At 36.0% G+C, this 22,453-nt stretch overlaps 1 protein-coding gene across 1 annotated transcript; it reads right to left on the reverse strand.

Annotated features, from left to right (window-relative positions):
- Window positions 1-427: 427 nt before the first annotated feature.
- Window positions 428-11,218, reverse strand: LOC149817609 (protein S-acyltransferase 18-like). The gene is made up of 10 exons (XM_089985464.1): window positions 11,177-11,218; window positions 10,983-11,096; window positions 10,551-10,874; window positions 3,995-4,063; window positions 3,817-3,888; window positions 3,592-3,720; window positions 3,396-3,476; window positions 1,064-1,228; window positions 818-982; window positions 428-787 (listed from the first exon to the last, which is right to left on the reverse strand). Exons 1-10 carry the CDS (start codon window positions 11,216-11,218, stop codon window positions 428-430), a joined length of 1,521 nt encoding a protein of 506 aa, XP_089841590.1.
- Window positions 11,219-22,453: the final 11,235 nt, after the last annotated feature.

Consider the following 22,453-nt stretch of genomic DNA (forward strand, 5'->3'; position numbering starts at 1 on the left):
ATTGTTGAACATTACCACGAAAAAAGTAGATGCAATAATCACTAAAATAAACATAAAAAAGCATTTTATTACAAACACAAGTGCCATGATTTACTCACATTCCTTATCATCTATACGAAACTGTGAAAAGAATACCAAACATTCTTTTATATTACTGGAGGTATACCCCTTTTGCAGCTGGTCCCAAGATTCGGTCTCAAAGAGTAGGCAATGAAGAGGAGTGCCAGTCAGCTAATAGAAGTGCTAGCAGGATGTATGTCAATATAACTCTCACCATTAAATGTTGCCAAAGGAAGCTAGACTCAAAAGCCTTGAGTTGAGAGAGAGAGAGGGTGCACTTGCCTATGTGTGTAAGAAACCATAATTTACCAAGCAAGTTGTTCTCTCAGAGTGAGAAACAGTAGAAAGGATAGTATTTAATGGCTAGTTACATGGGTGACTCCTCTCCCCTTCCTTTCTTCAATACTGAACTTAAGACCTGTTTAGAGATATAAGTCTCCAGCTCCACAGACACCTCCGTGAGCTTCAAATCAAAGTTGCTCTTGTAAACTCGCGGGGAGTCCAAGGGACTTTGCCGGCAAGACACCAGAAGTGTACTTGGACTGCTGGAAAACACAGTTGGAGAACTTGGAAACCGCCTTATTGGACTTGATCTTACTGGTGAACTCGGCAACCAAACTCTGGTAATGACCGGGTCAGTTGCAGGACAGGCCTTCCTTTCTTGGTTCATCAATGGCCCGCTCTTTTGCTCCAAGGGAAGTGGTTTTAACGATGCTGGTCTATCTAACTCATATCCTTTTCCCATCTCAGGATGGACTGGCATTTGTTTCCTAATTCTTTCTCGGGCCTTCTCAGCTGCCATTAAGGCCTTTTCTTTGCTCATCTTTATCAGTTTCCATGGATCAATTGTCACTCTGAAATTGGTTTTTGGGCTTGGGTTATTATTCATTCCTTTGTTTAGTTTTGTTGACATTCTGTTGCTCTGTGATTGCATTGAAATGAAATTCAGTTAACTATAAAAATAAGAAAACCAGTAAACTGTGAAATCATATTTGAAACATACAGAGCTTGTGGTACATCCTCCCCACGTGAACCTTGAAGCAAAGCTAGTTTTCTCAGGAGTATTGAGATCGATACTCTCATCAGATGAAAAATCTGAATCATCGGATATGTCAATCCTTTCACTTTCCTGCTTCATTGCCAGAATGTAATCATATGTTCTCATTCCCTGCATTTCGGAATGGAGACATGCCAGAGAAAAAGGTGATCAGTCAAGGGGTTTTAAGATAACTCAAAACACCATATCCATAGAAAAAGTAATTAATCCACCCATTATCATAATAACAGCGAAAGGGGGTTTAGTTACAAAAAAATCATGTGAATCAAGAACAGTAATTTGCATTACTTGTTACTCCAGGTTGAACAAACATTTCTGACTGCTTTAAAACTATTCTTCGGTGATTTTTATTGTTAAGATATGCAAATCTATATTTGTACACATATATATATATATATATATATATATATATATATATATATATTAATATGTATGGCTGGCTCATTGTAATAGGCAAAAACCCATTAGGGGTATTTTTGTCTTTTCACAGTCATGTAATAGGTTGTGCCCATTAGGCACAACAGTCTTTTTTTGTTATTCTTTTTAGAATAGGTTTTTATATTTTTGTTTGAGGGGTTAAATGTAATCCAACCCATAGAGTCGTTGGGACCTCCCCAGGCCTGCTTAATTATAGTTTATTAGATATATCAGAAATATTATTAATTATAGTTTATTTTTGTCATCTTCTTCTCCGTTAGAAGTTATTGTATATTCTGACTCTAATTGGGGAGGGAATGTGAATGATCAACGCTCAACTACGGGTGTTTTTGCTTTTGTAGGGGATTCATTGATTTCGTGGAAATGCAAGCAACAAGAACAGTAATTTGCATTACTTGTTACTCCAGGTTGAACAAACATTTCTGACTGCTTTAAAACTATTCTTCGGTGATTTTTATTGTTAAGATATGCAAATCTCTCTCTCTCTCTCTATATATATTAATATGTATGGTTGGCACATTGTAATAGGCAAAAAACTATTAGGGGTATTTTTGTCTTTTCACAGTCATGTAATAGGTTGTGCCCATTAGGCACAACAGTCTTTTTTTATTATTCTTTTTAGAATAGGTTTTTATATTTTTATTTGAGGGGTTAAATGTAATCCAACCCATAGAGTCGTTGGGACCTCCCCAGGCCTGCTTAATTATAGTTTATTAGATATATCAGAAATATTATTAATTACAGTTTATTTTTGTCATCTTCTTCTCCGTTAGAGGTTATTGTATATTCTGACTCTAATTGGGGAGGGAATGTGAATGATCGACGCTCAACTACGGGTGTTTTTGCTTTTGTAGGGGATTCATTGATTTCATGGAAATGCAAGCAACAAAAGGTGTCTTTGTCCTCTACCGAAGCAGAATACCAAGCTATGGCAGCCGTAGTTCTGAGTTGGTTTGGTTGAAGAAATTACTAGAAGACTTGGGTGTTCACGTAGTAGAATCCTCAAGATTATGTTGTGACAACAAAAGTGCAGTTTATATCACTGTCAATTATACTTTTCATGAGAGAACCAAACACATCAAAATGGATTGTCGTTACATCAGAGAAGAATTCTTGAAAAGAACATTACTTTGCCATATGTACCATCCGAGTATCAATTGTCGGACTTCTTCACCAAAGCACTTTCGTTACTCAGGTTTCATTTCTTCCTTGACAAACTCTCGATTGTAGCACTATGAGTTAAGATATGCATATATACATATCTATCTCTCTCTATATATATATTAATATGTATGCTTGACTCATTGTAATAGGCAAATACCCATTAGGGGTATTTTTGTCTTTTCACAATCATGTAGTAGGTTGTGCCCATTAGGAGCACAACAGTCTTTTTTATTATTCTTTTTAGAATAGGTTTTTATATTTTTGTTTGAGGGCTTAAATGTAATCCAGCCCATAGAGTCGTTGGGACCTCCCGAGTGGCTCTATTTCTAGCCGTTGGGGAGTGTCCCAATGGCCCTATAGGCCTCATTGTGTGTATAAATAGGGGAGCTCTCCCCCCTTGTAAAGGTATGCTTTCTCAAGCATTTTCTCAACACAAAGATTTATATTTTATGTGTGTTCTTGCTCCTTGATGGGTTGATTGTATGTGTTTATGTGATTGACCCATAAGTGGTCCTTTGTAATTTGGTTGTGTTCTTCTAAGCCCATAGGAGGAACTACATTATTCTTGTTCTTGTTTCATTACATTTATCAGGCCATGGAATCACTTTTTTATGAAGGAATTACAGGATGACTATAAATGATAATTTCACCCACAGCCTACTGATCAAAGTTGTACCTTTCGAATAAGAACCACATGAAAGAAGAAGAGCTGCCCCAGTGCTACAGAACTGTATGCCGCAATTACAGTTAAGCAGGCCTGCATGGAGTTAATGTGAGTTCATTAACTCTTCAGTATAATAAATCTGTTGAATCAACTGGTCTCATTTATTTGACCAATAATATCCAAATTTGTCACAGGAATATATGCATACAGAAATGGTTGCAAGGACCCAAATTGGAAACTTGGTATGAAGTCTCAGCGCCAAACCCTGCATGGTGCCCTTTCTGTCTGCAAAGCAACATATAAATACCACAATCCCTACACCTCCTTCAATTGCTAGCTGTAAAATTTAGAAGTTACAGGCTCAAAATCAGTTAAAGCAAGCAGCTATGAACTTTGCAGGCTAGTCGACAAAGTGGCTGGTAGGAGCACTGACCATTAACAGAACAAATATCATTAGGAGGATGAAGGTGGTGTAGTTCCTCTTTCCAATACAGTTGTTCAGCCACTGCAATTATAGCTAATCAATTATTGTCAGTATATAAGCATTTGACTGATTCACGAACTAGCAGAAAAGGAGAACAGTTCATTTGAAACTTGGTTTGATTTCTAACCCTGCAATGGTGATCAAATCCATCGACACAACGATCACAACTCCTGCAATGCTTGCTGTGTTTTTTAACCTGCAAATTTCAATTTAGAAATCATTATATCTTCCACATATTCATAAAAATTGATCTAGTTAATTTAGAAATTGTATTATCTTTAGCACAATCTTATCAAACATATTTTCTAGAGAAAGTTTAGCAATATATCATTGAGACGCCAAAATAAATATACATGATTTCTTTTGACGAAGTAAAAGTTGCTCAAATCATGTAAGTATTCCTTTTCTTCTCTTAACAATGGCCTCAAAGGGTGTTAAATAATACTTCCATGTTTCAGTAAGAGGCATGATTGGAAGGTTTTCTGGGAGAACAAAAAATCAAATGTTCAGTGAAAGGCATTTAATGCTTCTTTACAAAAAAAATGATTAGTTTTTGCTATTCATCAAAAACTGAAACCTTGGCAAGTTTTAGTAACTTCTTAGGGATCAACCAATTTCTCCTGTTGCAAACTAGATATTTTGCTTACTTCCTACCAGAATAATGTTGGTAAAAAAGTGGCTAAGATTACTCAGTTTGCCATCTATCCTGTTATCCTGTTCACAGTCTGGGATACTTTCCTCTTGCCTCCTAAAATTGCTCCACATGTGGTTTTTAATAAATTCCACAATCCTCACTTTTCCTAGGGTTCCCACCCTTCACAAAAGGAATCAACATCCATAGGTGGATGGTGGACAAAAATGATAATAGTCAGAAATCAAATGGTGTGCACGATAAGGATTATCAAAAGAAAGCTGAAGACGAGAGAAGAGAGTTGTAAATCAGGAAACTATCTACAGCAACAGCCAAATCACATTGAGCTAAGATCTAGGAAAGGTAATGTTTCCAGTTTAGAAGGATAAGATCTTAACAAAAGGAGTTTTAGAAAAATGTTGAAGAAAAATCTCCTATTTTTTAAAACTCTTGTATATATATCAATTATTCTAAGAGAACCCACACGTTGAGTGAGTGCGGTAAATCTTGCCATGAATGTAGGTGACCCCAACATCGAACCACGTAAATATCAGTGTCTCATTCTCGTCCTGTTCTCTGTTTTATTGTTTACATGGTATCAGAGAAAAGTGTCTGGTGAGCTTCTCATTTCCTCTCTTTGTGCATGTCTGGTTCACTCTTCGTCATGGCTGCATAATCGACAAATTCAATCAAGTATCCATATCCGTTCAATTTGAATGTCACCAACTTTGTGACACTCAAGCTCAATCACAACAATTTTCTACGGTGGCAAACTCAGCTTCTTGGCCTCATTGAGAGTCAAGATAATAGTCAGAAATCAAATGGTGTGCATGATAAGGATTATCAAAAGAAAGCTGAAGATGAGAGAAGAGAGTCATGTAAATCAGGAAACTATCTACAACAACAACCAAATCACGTTGAGCTAAGATCTAGGAAACGTAATGTTTCCAGTTTAGAAGGATAAGATCTTAACAAAAGGAGTTTTAGAAAAATGTTGAAGTAAATCTCCTATTTTTGTAAACTCTTGTATATATATCGGTTATTCTAAGAGAACCCACACATTGAGTGAGTGTGGTAACAATTTTCTACTATGGCACTCAGCTTCTTGGTCTCATTGAGAGTTAAGATATGGTGGGTTTTCTTGATGGTGAATATCCCCTCCGAATATCCAAATCAGCAACACCGTTCCTAATCTAGAGTATGTAGCATGGAAGAAATCTGATCGTTTGTTGCGTGGGTGGATAACTGGGACCCTCGTTGAAGAAGTGCTTGGCATTGTCGTGGGTCTTCAAACGTCTTAATAGGTATGAAATGCCTTGACAACCTCGTTTGCTCATGTCTCTAAAGAGAATGAGTTCCTCTTGGTCCAAAAATTGCAACTTTATCGCAAAAATGAATTATCAATGGTTGAATATATATATTTTTTTAAGAATGTATGCGATGAACTTGCAGGTATAGGCAAGTCAATGGATGATGACACTAAAGTGTTTTGGCTGCTAAATGGACTTGGATCTGGCTATGAATCGTTTGTAACAATGATGTTGAAACCACTGATACCTTCATATGAGCGAGTAGTTGGTTTGTTGCAAAGTCATTAGACCAGACATGATCTTCATGCTAATGATGGTATTAGTCATCACGTTGCTTTTGTGGGACAAAATACTGAATACCAAAAATATCGATATCCAAATAAAAAATAGCAGCAATTTAATTCCAAGGGCCACGAGTTTACCCAAACTGGGCAAACCGTTAATCGGGGCAATCAATTAGGTCCCAAAAACAATGACCAAGGTTCAAATCAAAATCAAAATAAGGAGAAAGGAATGGTTTGCCAAATCTGTAATAAGTTGAATCATAGTGCGATCAATTTTTGGCATCGATTTAATTAGGCGTTTCAAGCAGAAGATACCCCACAAGCTCTTGCTACCCTGAAGGTGTCAGATGGACAAGATAATGCTTGGTTCCTGGACACAGAAGCTACTACTCATATCACCTTGGACTCAGGTAAACTCGTTAATCTTAATAGATATTATGGTCCAGAAAAAAATATGATTGGTGATGGTTCTACTCTTGAAATTATTCATACCGATACTGCAAATTTGAATGTTGAAAATCAATGCTTAAAACTGGAAAATGTTCTTGTTGTTCCTGAGATTAAGAAGAATTTAATTTCAGTTAGTCAATTGACTTCTGACATGTATTCTTTTGAGTTTTTGGCTAATGGTTTTTTGGTAAAGGAAAAGATCAACAACAAGGTGGTGGTGACAGACAATAGTATTGTCACCTTAGAAAATAAGCAAGTTTTTTATTCTTCTTGTTTCAGATCAGTCAATAAGGACGTGTGGCACTCAAGGCTCGGTCATCCTAATATGCAGTTGATAGATTTCTTGGCGAAGCATAGACGAATTAAGATAACTTCACAAAGGCAATTAGCTTATAATCGCCCAAGCTATCAAATGGGCAAAATGAGTAGGTTACCTTTTCTTTCAATTGATAAACATTGCTCTGAACCATTTGGCAAGATTCATTGTGACTTGTGGGAGCTAGCGCCCATATCTTCAGTTCAAAATTTGAGCTTTTATGCTAGTTGATGAATATTCACATTTTACTTGGTTTTATCCTATGAAGGCCAAATTTGATCTCAATAAAATTTACTGAGTTCTATAATTTGATTCTTACTCAATTTGAAAAGAAAATCAAGATTTTTCAAATGGACGAAGGGGGAGAGTTAAACATCAAAGAGTTGATTTTTTTTTAAAGGCAAAGGCATTAGGCATATGAAGGCGTGTCCTAAGACACCTGAACAAAATGGAATGGCTGAGCGCAAACATCGTTCCATAACTGAATTGGGATTGACTATGATTTTTCACAACAACCTCCCTGTCCGGTTTTGGGTAGAATCCTTCTTGACTGCAGTTTGGTTGATCAATTGATTACCATCACTCACTCTCAATATGAAATCTCCTTTTGAACTTCTCCTAATGAAGGAACTAGATTATTCTTGCTTAAGATCCTTTGGTTGTCGATGCTTTCCATATATCAGGGAGTACAACAAAAATAAATTTGGACCACGATCATTGCCATTTGTTTGCTTAGGATACAATGAGTTTCATAAAGGGTACCACTGTTTGTATCCTCCTTCTGTTCGTGTATTTGTTTCGAGGCATATGGTGTTTGATGAGAATGCCTTCCCATATCGGCAACCTGAAAAACTTTTTTCATCCATAGTGTCTAATGAAGAGTTGGTCAGTTTTCTTTATTCCAATAGTTGCCATTGTCCGAATAACATAGTTGAACCTCCTACAGATAATTGGTAGTTTGATAGTTTTCAAGAGAATCCTTCAAATTTGATTAATGAAAATCAAATCATCTCTTCAAATTCTGGTGATCAAGAATATATTCAGCCTAATGTTCAAGACAACACTTCCAATCCTAGTGACAATGAGACAAGTTCTCATAGAGAGGGTGTTGAGACTCAACCCCAATATATAGACCAAAACGTGCAGCTTGACAATCCAAGTACTGAAATTCAGCCTAATACTCTCAATGTTCTTACTCAATCTAAAGAAGGAATTGTAAAGCCAAATCTGAAATATTTTTTGGCCGTGTCAGTTCCCTTAGAACCAAAAAGTTTGACTGAAGCCTTAAAGAATCCTAGATGGTGTCAAGCCATGGAAGAAGAACTCAAAGCTTTGCATCAAAATGACACATGGGTCTTAGTTCCCCGGACCACGACCATGAATGTTATTGAAAGTAGATGGGTTTACAAGACTAAATTAAAGAGTGATGGTAACTTAGAGCAACTTAAAGCTCGGTTAGTGGCTAAAGAGTTTAGCCAAATCCCTGGGATTGATTTTTGGAGACTTTTTCTCCAGTCATAAAGCCTGCAACTATTCGTATCGTGATAACTATTGCTCCTTCTCATAACTGAGATATTAGACAGTTGGATGTAAAAAATGCACTTTTACATGGATTCTTAACTTAAGAAGTTTTTATTAATCAACATCCTGGATTTTCTTTGTTGGTTCATATCGCCGACCTCACCGAGGACATGGCATTGGATAGAAATGAATGGAGGAGAAGGATTCATGTGGAAGACCCATAATGATTTTCTTTGTTGGTTCATATCGCCGACCCCAATTGTTTTGGGATGAAGGCGTAGTTGTTGTTGTTGTAACATCTTGGGTACCGCGATAAACACAAACCAGATTATGTGTGTAAATTGAATAAAGCATTGTATGGATTAAAATAAGCCCCACGGGCTTGGTATGATAGGGTTGAGACCTTTTTATTTACTATGGGGTTTTATTCCAGTGTAGCGGACTCCTCCTTGTTTATCTATCAGAGTAATGGCATGACCATGCTTCTTTTGCTTTATGTGGATGACATCATTCTTATTGGCAGTAATCTTTCTATGTTACAAAAATTTGTTGAAGAGGTTAGCCATGAATTTGCAATGAAGGACTTGGGTTATCTTCATTACTTTTTGGGAATCGAAGTCCATCAATTTTCTGCAGGTTTATTTCTTAATCAGAAATGTTATGCCTATGCTCTTTTCGATAGAGCGCAAATGTTGGAGCTAAACCTGTCTCTACTCCCATGGTTTCCAATATGTGGCCTACAAAAGAAAGTGAACAAATGTTTTAAGATAGTACCCTTTATAGAAGTCTTGTTGGGGGATTACAATACTTGACATTTACACGACCCAATAATTCATTTATAAATTATGTTAGTCAATTTATGCAAAATCCTACTATATTTCACTTAAAAGGATTTTAAGATATGTGCATGGAACATTAGATTATGGCATCAGATTGCTTTCTAAAATGTCTCTTAAATTATATGCTTTTTCTGATGCTGACCGGGTAGGATGTCCAATTACTCGGCGATCTACTACAGGTTTTTGCACACTTTTAGGAGCCAACTGTATATCCTGGAGTGCCAAGAATCAACACACAGTGGCCATGGCAAGTGTTGAAGCAGAGTACAAAGCCATGTCATCCACCGCTACTGAACTCACATGGTTGTCTTTTATACTTCGTGATACTGGTGTTTTTCTTGCCGAACCACCTATACTATTTTGTGATAATCTGTCTGCCCTTCAAGTTACTATCAAACTTGCTTTTCACACTCAAATGAAACATGTTGAAATTGATTTTCATTTTGTATGAGAGATAGTTGCTCGAGGCAATCTAATTACCAAGTCTGTACACTCATCGGAACAAGTTGCTGATATTCCAACTAAAGCTCTCCCTCGATCAGATTTCGATCGTCTTCGTAGCAAACTTGGGTTATGGTTTCACCCCACCGCAAGTTTGAGGGGGCATGATAATAGTAAGAAATCAAATGGTGTGCACAATAAGGATTATCAAAAGAAAGCTGAAGATGAGAGAAGAGAGTCCTGTAAATCAGGAAATTATCTACAGCAACAGCCAAATCACGGTAAGATCTAGGAAACATAACGTTTCTGGTTTAGAAGGAAAAGATCTTAACAAAAGGAGATTTAGAAAAATGTTGAAGTAAATCTCCTTTTTTTGTAAACTCTTGTATATATATCGCTATCGGTTATTCTAAAAGAACCCACACGTTGAGTGAGTGTGGTAAATCTTGCCATGGATGTAGGTGACCCCAGCACCGAACCATGTAAATATCAGTGTCTCTTTCTCTTGTCATGTTCTCTGTTTTATTGTTTACAAAAAAAAATCCATATTCTCAAATAAAATTTTCTGCTTTATAATCTATTTTAAGGTCAATCCTTAAGTATTTTGTTTTTACGATTCTAGATCATGCCTAAGAGATCACCAGACAAGAAAATTCAATTCCTTTCATTTCACTGAAACCAGGAGATGGTTGGTCACTTTTGCAACAGCATTACAGTTGCATAATTGAATCTAGCAGAACTAATGAGTTTGGAATAATATGGAGGAACTAGTGTTTTAAATAAAGTAACCATCCGATCCCAAAACAAATGTAAAAATCCAATCTTAGAAACAAAACAGAATTTATAGGATAACTTGTCTGCTAGTAATATAACACGGATGCTTCCGCTTACCTCAAAGTCGCAGAAGGAGCAGTAAGAGATGTCTTCATATTTCAGATCGGGTGAAACTGCATCATCCTTGTCAACGAGTGGAAATGGCAATAACGGCTCTATCTGGACAGAAGATGTCCATGTATCCATGTAATTTCTCTTTATACATCCCCTCAGGACCTTCTTCTCCACCCTCCTAATGAACCTCAATACGATCTGAACCAGGAGATATCTATAATTCAGCTTCGAAAATGCGCTATTCTTTGTTCGTATTCTCTTCCGATGAGTCTGGTCGGAAGGATCAATCGCTGTGCACCTTATGTAGAGCACCATTACTGAAAATGCCTACAAGAAACCGGCGATTCAGGACCCGAATCGAAATGTGTAGCTCAGATTGAAAGAAAATAACAGAACCTGGGAGGGATACAAAAGAATGGCGTAGTTGGCACATACCGCGAAAGAGAAGAGGGTAAGGATGGTGTTTACGGCTACCCTGTTTCCGACGAAGAGGCCTAAGAAGGTGTAGAAGGAAACTACCAGAAAACTGTAAATTGCAATTCCCGCTATCTGAAAAACAAACAGAAAAAGGGGATTATCAGAGTTGGGGTTTCAGATTTGGCAGTACACGGAGGAACAGAGAGTTTGACCTGAAGTGGGTGAAGAGGGAGCTGCCATCCGTGCCGTCTCATGGTTGTGAGGGTATTCTTCCGAGGGGTTGTGGTTGGAGGGCAGTGTGTCTCAGAAACCCATCAGGAACTGCGCGCAGGGGTCGTTCCGTGGGTCATTCTCTGAGCATGTTTCTCGGGATCGAGGTTTCGTTGAGGAATGGCTAGCTGTTAGGCGGAAATGGGCCTCGTGAGTATCTAGAGGGATGAGCTCCAACGGTCAGATCTCTCTGTTTTGAATTTTGAACTTGTTGTTTAGAAACTTAGAGGTATTATCCGTATTTAACGTCTAAAACAGGGGTTCAAACGGATCGAACATAATCCGGGTATTCGATCTGAATCCTACAAATTATTTTTGGACCCGGTTCTTTAAAACAAGTCGCAAATGTGCATTTGGATCAGATATGGATTTGCTTACTTGGATTATTTTTGGATTCAGGTCATTCTAATTTGTTGAATCCAATTTGGATTCTGATCAAAATCTGTCCTGATTATGTTTTTAACATGTAAAATGCTTTTTTTTTAGCCTTTTCTTACTGGATGCATCTTTATCACATGTATTTGGGATCTACATTCAACCCTACCTGATCGGATATGCTTTAGATCCATATTAGGATTCAAATATACTTTTTGTATTTCAGATTTAAATTTGGTTTTGGCACCATCCGGCCCTCATCCGACCATTGACAACGAGAGCCATGCTAATATGGGTGCTCTCTCACATCAACATTACCCATATTATCCTTATTCCAAAGAGAAAGGTGTCCACTCCTTTTCTAAATTCAGACCCATTAGTTTGTGTAATTTTCTGCACAAGATCGTTACCAAAAATAATGGTTTCTCGAATGTTCCCTCATTATTTATGAAAATCAAAGAGCTTTTTTAAAAGGTCGGAGCATACAGGAGCGCATCCTGTTAGCTCACAAGTTGGTGGATTCTATGGCTCATAGTAGGATCCTGTCAGTTTTGTTTAAAACGGATCTTGTGAAGGCTTACGATCTCGTAGATTGGGTTTTTTTGCAAGATACCTTGAGAAGATTTGGGTTCGCCGATTCATGGGTTCAACGAATTATGCAGTGCATCTCGACTCCTTCCTTTGCGGTGTTAATCAATGGCGAACTACCGATGTTGAAAAGCAGTAGGGGTATAGGTGATCCCTTTTGGTGATGGATAGACTTAGCAGACGACTTCTTCAAGCGAAAAGTGAGGGTTTTATTTCCCCAGCAATGATCAAAGAATTCATATGGCCTCACTCTCTCTTTGCAGATTGGTAATTTTTTATCGATTTTACAGGCATTCGAAAGTGCCTCAAGATTATCTGTTAGTCTAGGGAAATCTTTAGGGAAATCTTTATACATCCCTTTTAATTTATCCCTTTCGTTTGAGATATATAGACCAGATTTATGGATGGTCGCAAGCTTCTCTTCCGATCAAGTATCTAGTCCTACCTTTATTTAAAGGGAAGCTTAAAATATCCATGTGTGATCCACTGCTGGTCAAATTTCGTAGTAGATTGGAAAGTTGGAGCAATCGGGTCCTCTCCATGGCCGAGAGATTAATCTTGATTAAATCTGTCCTTGCTTCGTTTCCTATTATTCGATGTCTTGCTTCTTACTCCCTTCTTCAGTTATTCAGAATATAGAAAAGTTCATGAAGACCTTTCTGTGACATGATTCTTCGTTGCATCATCATTTCCATTTTCTTTCTTGGGAGAAGGTTTGTCGTCAGAAGGAAGTGGGAACCCTGGGAATTAAACCGTTGTTCGAGCATAACCTGGGGTGTCTAGCTAAGCAGGGATGGTCGGTGTTGCAGTCAAATCCTAATCCATGGGTTCATATGGTGCAAGAACAAATACCTTAGCAGAGTAGATCTTCTATTTGGGTTCCTAAACTCATTGACAGAGGGTCACACGGATGGAGAAGCATTGTGAACAGTCTCCATAGCATTAAGGAAGGCCTATCATGGCGTATAGGGAATGGCCACAAAACAAAATTCTGGCTAGATCCGTGGGCGGGGGCCCAAGGCCTTGATTGAATTCCTAGATATGCCCATTTCACGACCATTCGTTCAGTTCCTTCATCCTATCTCTGTGGCAGACGGTCTCCCCAACGACAACCTTCAGGAGATGGATATTCCCCCCAAAATCCATCAAGCTCTATCTTCCTACGATATTCAGTTATCAATCAATCTGTTAAGTCCTGACAGGGACGACGTGCTGATGCTGGTCAAATCCCCCACTTTGGAGACCCTCAAAGCTTGGCAGATAATCCGCAAACACCATCCCAAGCTCAATATCACGAAGTCGATTTGGTGCAAGGGTCATCATCCTTGGGCTGAAATCACCTTGCATCTTGCAATGGAGGGCCGCCTCCTTAATCAGGATCGTCTTCAGCGGCTTGGCTTTTCTCTGGCCAATATCTGTGTTTTCTATAAAATGCATGCAGAAACACATCCCCATCTGTTTATTTCATGTACAGCTACACAACAGGTATAGAAACTCATCTGTAGGAGGTTCAATCGATGGTCTTTACCATCAAGATCTGTCTCTCGCTTCCTTCAACGATGGAGCCAGCATCGTTTCAAACAGAAGCAAATTAATCAGGCTTGGTTAGTGGGCTTTCAGATTGCCATTTGGAAGCTGTGGCAATTGTGAAATGCCATATTGTTTGAGAACCTATGAATGGAGGGTCCTCTCATTACTCATCGGTGTAGCAGAGCAATCAGAGAATACATCCTGCTCATCTGTAAAAACTCTACCCATCCTATCGCCCGTCAATGGCACTGTGATGGTAGATGGCATCCTCCCCCTAATGAATGACTGATGATCAATATCTCCAGTTCCTTCAGGAATAGGTGGAAGATCGGCTTTACTATGCTTGATCACCATGGAATTTTCATTTCAGTAGGATGTTTCATCTCAAATGTGAATGCCAGGGAGAGAGGATACGCTCATTGGGTTAGGATCATTAAGGACCTTCCTTCCCATTCCAAGCTCATCATTGAATCCACTTGGAAAGATCAATCAAATCCATGAGTTCATCCAGAGCATGGAGTACAGAGGAAGACGGAGAAAGGATCTTCAGCAGGTCATCGACCTCCTTCTCATGTAATAAATGCAAAATTTACGTAAATATTAAATAATTAAAATATAAATTTTATGTCTCAATTTAGGTGCAATTATAATTTAAATGGAGTGTCAATTCGAATTTGAATATCAAGTGAATTTGAATTTTAATCAAGATTTAATTCAACGTGGATTTAAAATTAGAATTAAATTTAATTCAACACAAATTTGAATTTTGAATTGAATTGGAATTTAGATTAAATGTGAATTTATGATTTAGAGGTTAATTTGGATTTAGACTGGGATATGGACTTGATCTAAATAAATTGGATCAAATTTGGATATGGATTAAATTTAAAAATGTAATTGGATATTAAATTAAGAATTTAAATGGGATTTGAAATTTAATAATTAAATATATTAAGTTAAGCAAGAATTATCTCAAGGGTGGGATTCCCCCCCCCACCCCCCACCCCGTGAGCCCATCCTATTTGGCAAAAGATTGTACTTACTTATTTTCTAATATCCCAGAAATCTCTACTTTATCTTAAATCAAACTTTCAATTAGTTTCCTAATTTAAAATGTAGGCTAATTAATTAGGAGATTTCATATTTTTTAGTAATTAAAGATACCTAGGGTGGGACGCTCCTTAGGTGGGGCCCTCCTAATTCCTTGAAAATCTATTATGGAATGAACTCAACCAAAGAAAGAATCCAAGGAGGCGGGATGTCCACTCCTACTTTCCTTATTTAATTAGGTAACTAATAGTAAAAAAATAAAATAAAATCTCCTATGTCAAGGAAACCAACTTGGGTTGTATCTTCCTTATTGAGAGAGGAATTCTATTAGGAATTTCTTGGAAGCCCCTTCTCTCTCATATCTTTTAGGATGGAGCCACAAGTGATTGAAAAACCCATGTGGACAAGCCTATAAAAGTCCCTATTCATGCCCCCCCCCCCCCCTCATCGTTCTCTCTATTTTTTCTCTCCCTTCTCTCTTGTCTTCCTCCCTATATTCCATGCCCCCTTAGAGTCTCTTGAATGTCTGAAAGCTAGTGTGGTTCTTTAATTGGTGGTGCAGCCTATTGAAATTTTGGTTTCGGTTTTTCATTTTTAGCTTTTAAGATAGGGGCATACTAACAATATGTATTCATAGTGTCAATATACATATGCATGAAGACCACATATGCATATTAAAATGCATATATCAGTCATGTATAATACATATGACTGATATAATATTGATTATAATGGATCAAAGCTCTAAACAATTTTTGGCGAAAAATCAGTTTTGAAGAAACTAAAGTATCTATTTTCTTAAAAACATTTTTGATGGTGTAAATTTATATTTATGCATAAACTGTATGTAATATATCAAATTCATGTTAAATATGATATTGGATGTGTAAGTATGAATTAATATCAAATCTCTTTATGTAAAAATTGATTTGTTTTGGGTTTTTGGATATCTTCTTGAGAAAAATGGTTTAGATTAATTCAGAAGTATGGTTTAGCATGACATTTATGTATGAACAACACGTATGGATTTGGATTTAGGTTGCATATGTCATTCCATGCATATGAATGCTTTAAAATCCAAAATCTTTATTATAAAATCATTTTTGGTGTTTGAACGTCTCTTTTGAGAAAAAATAGATTCTTATATAAAAATACATTGGATCTTGCATGTTACGAATTTAACCTTTGTAATTATAGCATGCTAGGATGTGTAAATGCATGTGTATGATATGTTGATATTGATTAAAATTCACGGAATACATGTTTATTGCATTTTTTATGTAAAACATGTATTTAATTATATGCTTGTTAAAAGTGTATTATGTCTTGTGATTTCTATTTAAATCAGTCTCAAATAAATGCATGATTTTCCAAAACTATGAATCCAAAAATTTTCAAATTTTAGAAAAATGTTTCAGACATATAGGAACAATCCTAAAAAAAATTGGGTTCCTTTGAGGTCTAGATTAGGAGATACAACCATTGCAAGTCATAACAAATTTTTTTTTTGACAAAAAATTTATAATGACTGCATATTTTTGTTGATTTTATTTCTCTAAAGTTGTTCCATGTTTATGACTAATATTTTTATGTATGTTATAATGAATAATACACAATAAAAATCTTGTGCACAAATTCATTATGGTTTATGAATTAAAAATCGTGAAATATCCTAGAAACTAAAATTTTTAGAACACAATCTGTCCAAGATCAAGAACTGCTGGTAGTGAATGAATTTTAGTTCTCAACTAGGATAAAGTTTAGACTTGATTTCTTTTGAAGATTTTATTAGACACACCCAACTAATTACAATATAATTTATAGAATTTATTTCATTCTGTAAATTCATTGATGGATATTCGGTAAAGCTAAACCGAACAAGTCTGTTCTGTGAACAAAAAACCAATTTCAATTAACGGTTTATTTCTCCCTGATTTGAATTGAGATTGGACCTAGGTTTTTTAACTGTAAACAACTCATCTGTGCATGAACTATAAAAATCTTAGATTTAATTTCACTCTATTTTGACCATGATAGAATTTACACCTACTGATATAGAAACCTAACAATGAGTAAGATTCCTTGATCATGTAGGCCCGAAAATGAGTGTTCTAAGCACATAAAAGTTTGAGACTTTCCATTCTCATGCACTTTAGTCTTCTCATTCCAAGGCTTGCATCAAACTTATCTATATTGAATATTTCTAAATGGCCAACCATTTTTCAAAGACTTTGAAAGAAATAATAAGACATGGGTTATTGAACTTTGAATAATTATAATAACAATGGTAAGCGATGGTATTTTTTTGGAAGTAAATAGATTTTTTTTCTTTAAACTTTGGGTATCACGAGGCTCAAAAGGGTTAACAAAGGAAGTTGGATACGTTATCCTTGAACGTGAGGTTCAAAGAAAATAAAGTGGATAGAGGATCCAGGGCATCTCTTGCATGAAATCTTTGATTATAAAGGAAGCACTAAAATCTTTGGAGTGTTCATTTCTTTAAATAATGTCGCTTTTCTTTTTCTTTTTTTTACTTTTGACATTTTCCCATTTTTTTGAGCTTTTTTTTCTCGATGCTCCGCTTCATAAAATTAAAAAAATGCTCTAGGGTAAGGCTTGAATGGTAGGTTTTGCATTATATATTTATATAACCAACTTAATCCTTTTCAAGGATGTTGAAAACATGACTTAGGAGCTAAAGGTACCAGAGTATAAGATAGATAAGTCCACAAGATTGGCCAAAGAAGGAGATGAGAAGTAAAGATAAAACAAAAGGTAGTCTTATCATCTTTCAGCTTGAAGAGTTTTTCCTCTAAGTGGATCATTGTGATCTTAAACCATAGAATATGCGAGTCAACATGAACATACATGATTTATTATTTGCTATTTTTAGGCTTCACAAAGAGATTTATCATTCTATTTCACTACAAGCTTATTCATTTTTTGTTTTTGTCTTATAAAGGGTTTTACTTTCAAGCTTCCTCATTATAATAAAGGAAGAAAGATGACTAGTGCTAATGATGCAAGGAGTTGGATAAAGTGCATATGGACTTCTCATAAATGCAAAGACTTCTAAGCAAAAATCATTCAAATGATACAAAATTTGCAGCAACAAGGGCACTTTTTTGAAAATTTAAAAATTTTCATTTTTTATTTTAAAAATTATTCCACTTATGATATTTTTTATTTTTTTGAATTTTATATTTTATATATTTTAGACGACTATCTACAAAATATGATTACACAATTAATTTATATTCTTGAAAGATGTGAGAATGATGAATGCATGACTTTGGATTATAAGAAGTTGAAAGCAAACATAATTTAGATAGTGAAGTCTTACCTCCTGTGACTCTCTGACCTGATATAGAGAATAAAGTGTGCTTTAGATCTGACCAAGTGATAGACTGCAAGTGCTGGGAGGATAGGTCTATGACATTTTCCTCTTCACTCATATTATGATTTTGTCCTCCTTCTTTCCAACCTTGAAAAATATTATGATTTAAATTTTTTCTCCATTGTTGCCTCAAATGTGGCTTTGTAAAAAGGCAGATGATGTTGATCTTCTATATTATTGAAAATATTTATTAACCTCTTTGCTCTCTTAACCCAGCATAGATTTGCTTTATATAATGCAAATTACAAGTGACTCTACCATTTTCAATATTAGATGCAAAAGCTCAGATTGATTATGTGAGAATCTTGGTTATTCCATGGATATTTCTCATGGTCCAAGCTACGATCACAAGATTAAGGAATAACATTATCATGGGTATAACAAGGTTGCATCTCCCTTTCTCAAATTTTGGGTTGTCTTGAGAGTTCTCGTCAATAGAACTTTCGACTTCCTCCAAAGAATCAAGAGGAATTTTAGTTTTTGAATTCTTTATAACATAATTCAAATAATTCGTCTGAGCATGATCACCTGTATCTATCGAGTTAGATAAGTCAAAGTCTTCCATCACACTAGAATATTCAAGTCTTCCTCTTGAATAGAAATTTCAAAAACCTCTTCTTCTTCTTCTTAAGTGGGAGAACCAGTGGTGGATTATGGCATAACCGAACTTTTTTTTTCTAGAGTCTTGGTAGGATCATCCTCTTTTTGAGCCTGAATAGGGCTTCCCACTTCTAAACCATGATAGGAATTTCATCTTTTGTAACCTTTGCAAGACCTTCCTCATTTTCCTTTATAATGATGATCTCAATGGATGACTCAGTTACAATCGCTTTTTCCAATACTTGGTTAGAGGCATTCTCATCTTTCTCCTTGACTTGAGTATCACATTAGTGGATCTAAGGGCAAGTAGAAAATAGTGATTCAGACAATTATGCAGCTCTTTTTTTATCAACAAAGTCAATATAAACTCTAGGGGTTATGACAACATTTTGTAATACTAGTTCATCTTTGCTAATTATGCAGAGTTTCATGTTTTAAATGCAACTTGGTTCCTTCTGAACTTCTTCATTTTCCAAGATCAGTTCACCTTTGTCAATATGGTCTTAGATTATGTGCCTAAGGAAAATGCACTCTTGAATGTCATGACCCAGAGTCTGATAATATCTACATAACTTTGTTGGGTCCTTTCCTTTCATCTAGAGAGTGTTTGACATTTTGGGCAATTCAAAATCTTCATTTTACGATTAAATATCCAGGACTTGAGATTGAGTTTGTTGGATCTCGATGAACTCTCTATCATTAGACTACTTATGATTTTGAGCATACCCCTAGTTTTGCTTGAAAGACTTTTTCTTTTCTCTTCGAGGAGTAGCCACACTAACCCGACTCCTACGTGATTCTTCATTTTCGAATATGTCCTTCTTAGGCGCACTATTAACCAGAATCTCATCATACATACCCCATTTAAGATTGTCTTCTATCTAAGTGAGAATATCAATCAAATCTATGAAGGTCTCACTCCTCTAAGTAGCCATGAGACCCTTGAGAGGTTGATTAAAGTTGTTCATGATAAGGGTGATGGCATGAGACTCCCAGGTCGAGTTTTTTATATTTTAATACACTAATCTTCACCTATTAATGGAATCTTTGACATCTTCATCCTTCCTTTGCCTAAGATTGTAGAGTTAATTGATCATCGATAGAGTGTCCACCCTGAATCAGAATCGCTCAATGAACAAGTTCATAAGGGTCTGAAACTATCTTATATCATAAACATCCAGTGTAGAGAACAAAGACAAGACCTCTCCCTCAAGACTCCTTATGAACTATATGATCAATGTGTGTTCATTTTTTAGACAATCGGAGCAAGTATCCAAGAATAAGCTGCCATGAATCTAAGGATTTTTTATTCCATTGAATTTAACAAACTTTAGGGAGGTGAGACCCAAGGGATCATTATCTAGACCAAGGATAAAATCCTGGATCTCATAAGGCCTTCTTTCTTCCTTGATTCCTTTCATTTAACGGGTAAAATTTTCCAGTTTCTCTTACAGGTTTTAAAATCTCTTCATATTTGTTGGATTGAGCGGATGTAGTTATGACTGTCGGGATCACTATTTCTTGCACACTAATGGGCTGAACTTTTCTGACTAGGACATTCCGACTCCTCTATCTATACACATGTTTATAATTGCTTAACTTTGCTTCATTTTCTAGAAACTTTTGTTGTATTTCTTGAATCAATATTCTTAAGAAACTTTTGTTGTATGTCGAATCATAGAAATATAGGTATGGGAATTGAGATTGTTCTGTAAAAAAAAAATGACTATTTTTCTTGTTCGCATGTGTTTTCAGAGAGCATAGATCTTGAATATGAAATCATGCTAACCATGAGAAACAAAGAGACAAATGTCTATTTTCCAATGAGACCTAGAATGTTGGAAATGGCTTACGGTTAGTGCAATACGATCTTGTCAAATTGATAGAGTCGGACATGACAAAATACATAAAAATAGGATTTGGATCCAAGGTGGATCCAATATTCAAAAATATAAAAAAACACCGAAGCTACTAACCTTGTAGTGTTAAATCCCAGAAACTTGGATCTTTTAATTAAATGAATAGTGCCACCTTGAGCATAATTCTATGAATCTTCAAATTTTTGAAAACAACAAAAACATTGATTTTATGAAAGATAAATTTTTTTATATAATAGATGGGTCTAAAACCATATTTGAATTTAGGATGATTGTAGGGACCGTTCTACAAGGTCACACATCTTTCCTCCTCTGTTGAGTAGGGATCAGCCGAACAAGGAACCTTCGATTTTTATTTTTGGAGTGACAATGTTGCAAAAGCTCGTATATCATATGTGATCCTATGAAAAAGATAAGATCAGTGGCAGGAACCACCAAGACTCAAAAAAATATGAAAATAAAGAAATATACAAAATGTTAGGGCTATGAAAACTTAGAAAAATACATCAAATAAACAGAGTAAACATAAAAACAAACTAAATCTCACCTCGGGCTTAGGTAGCTATTTCTATGTTTGAATAGCGTGAGAATATGGGCGTATCTTTGGCAAAGCAGACTCCAAATGAGTGAGATTGGGGATCTGAGTCCTAGACTAGGCTCAATATGGGCTTGAACTAGGCTAGGTCGGCTAGACTAGGTTATGCAAAAATTTCAACATAGTAAATTTGTGCTAGGATGACAAAAATTATATTTGAAATAGGGGGAGTGCCCCCCTCCCCCCCATTTATAGTTTTTCTAATGAATTTAGATATGTTTTCTGCATATTTGGGATTTAAAACTTTAGACATAGTCCATATTGGGATGGGCGACTCTTATTGAACTGTTTTTAATGAAAAACTGAGATTTATTTGAGGCATATTGCCTTAAATATATATTTTATTTTTGTAAAGGGGTTTTGGACTTAGAGTATTCTATTCCAAGTTTGGAAGGTGAGTGGGCAAGGATAAGAGAGGTTTCTTCTAAATGATGCACCTGAAAAAGGCAATTGACGACAAAAGAAAGGTTGACAACAATTCTTGTTAACGATAATTCTTGGTGTTAACAATGCATTTTTTGTGCTACAGACATTTTTTTTGTGCTAATGAAAATTCATCATTTTTACACCCTCCTAATGATACTTAAAAAAACTCCTAACGACACATTAAATGTTATCAACAATTTTGGACAATTGATAGGGACACATTAACGTGTCTACAACACTTTTAGATAAAACAGGCCTAATGGGTCAAGTTGTTTGAGTTTATGGTACTCTTTTGTATGAAAAACCACTAGAAGCTTGGTTTTTTTTTTTTGTTTAAAGTCTTACACATACGAACATATATAGGATTCCATTTCTATCCACAAATCCAGAACCATTCCAATTTTGAAAGTTATCCAAACAAATAACTTAGACTCTTGGGAATTCAATTTCTTGAATTGGATTTTTCAGGAGTCTAATCCATACATGCGCTAACACTACAAGAAATCTGTGAATTAGCGACAGACGTAATCCATCGCTAATCCACCGTAAATCAATCGCTAAACAGTTTAGCAACGAACTAGCGATGAATTAGCGTCAGATAACATTCATCGCAATTTCCTAGTCGCTAATTAGAGATAGAACATATCTGTCGCTACTTACATCGCTAATTTGCGATGGATTAGTGAATGTCATGATTCATCGCGAGGCTGTTACTAATCCGCAGAGATTTAGTTTTGCGACAAATGCACATCCATCGCCAATTCTGGCGCTATTGTAGCGA

Source organism: Nuphar pumila, chromosome 13, assembly GCF_984573655.1.
Source record: "Nuphar pumila chromosome 13, dmNupPumi1.hap1.1, whole genome shotgun sequence".
In the NCBI taxonomy this organism is placed as follows: domain Eukaryota; kingdom Viridiplantae; phylum Streptophyta; class Magnoliopsida; order Nymphaeales; family Nymphaeaceae; genus Nuphar; species Nuphar pumila.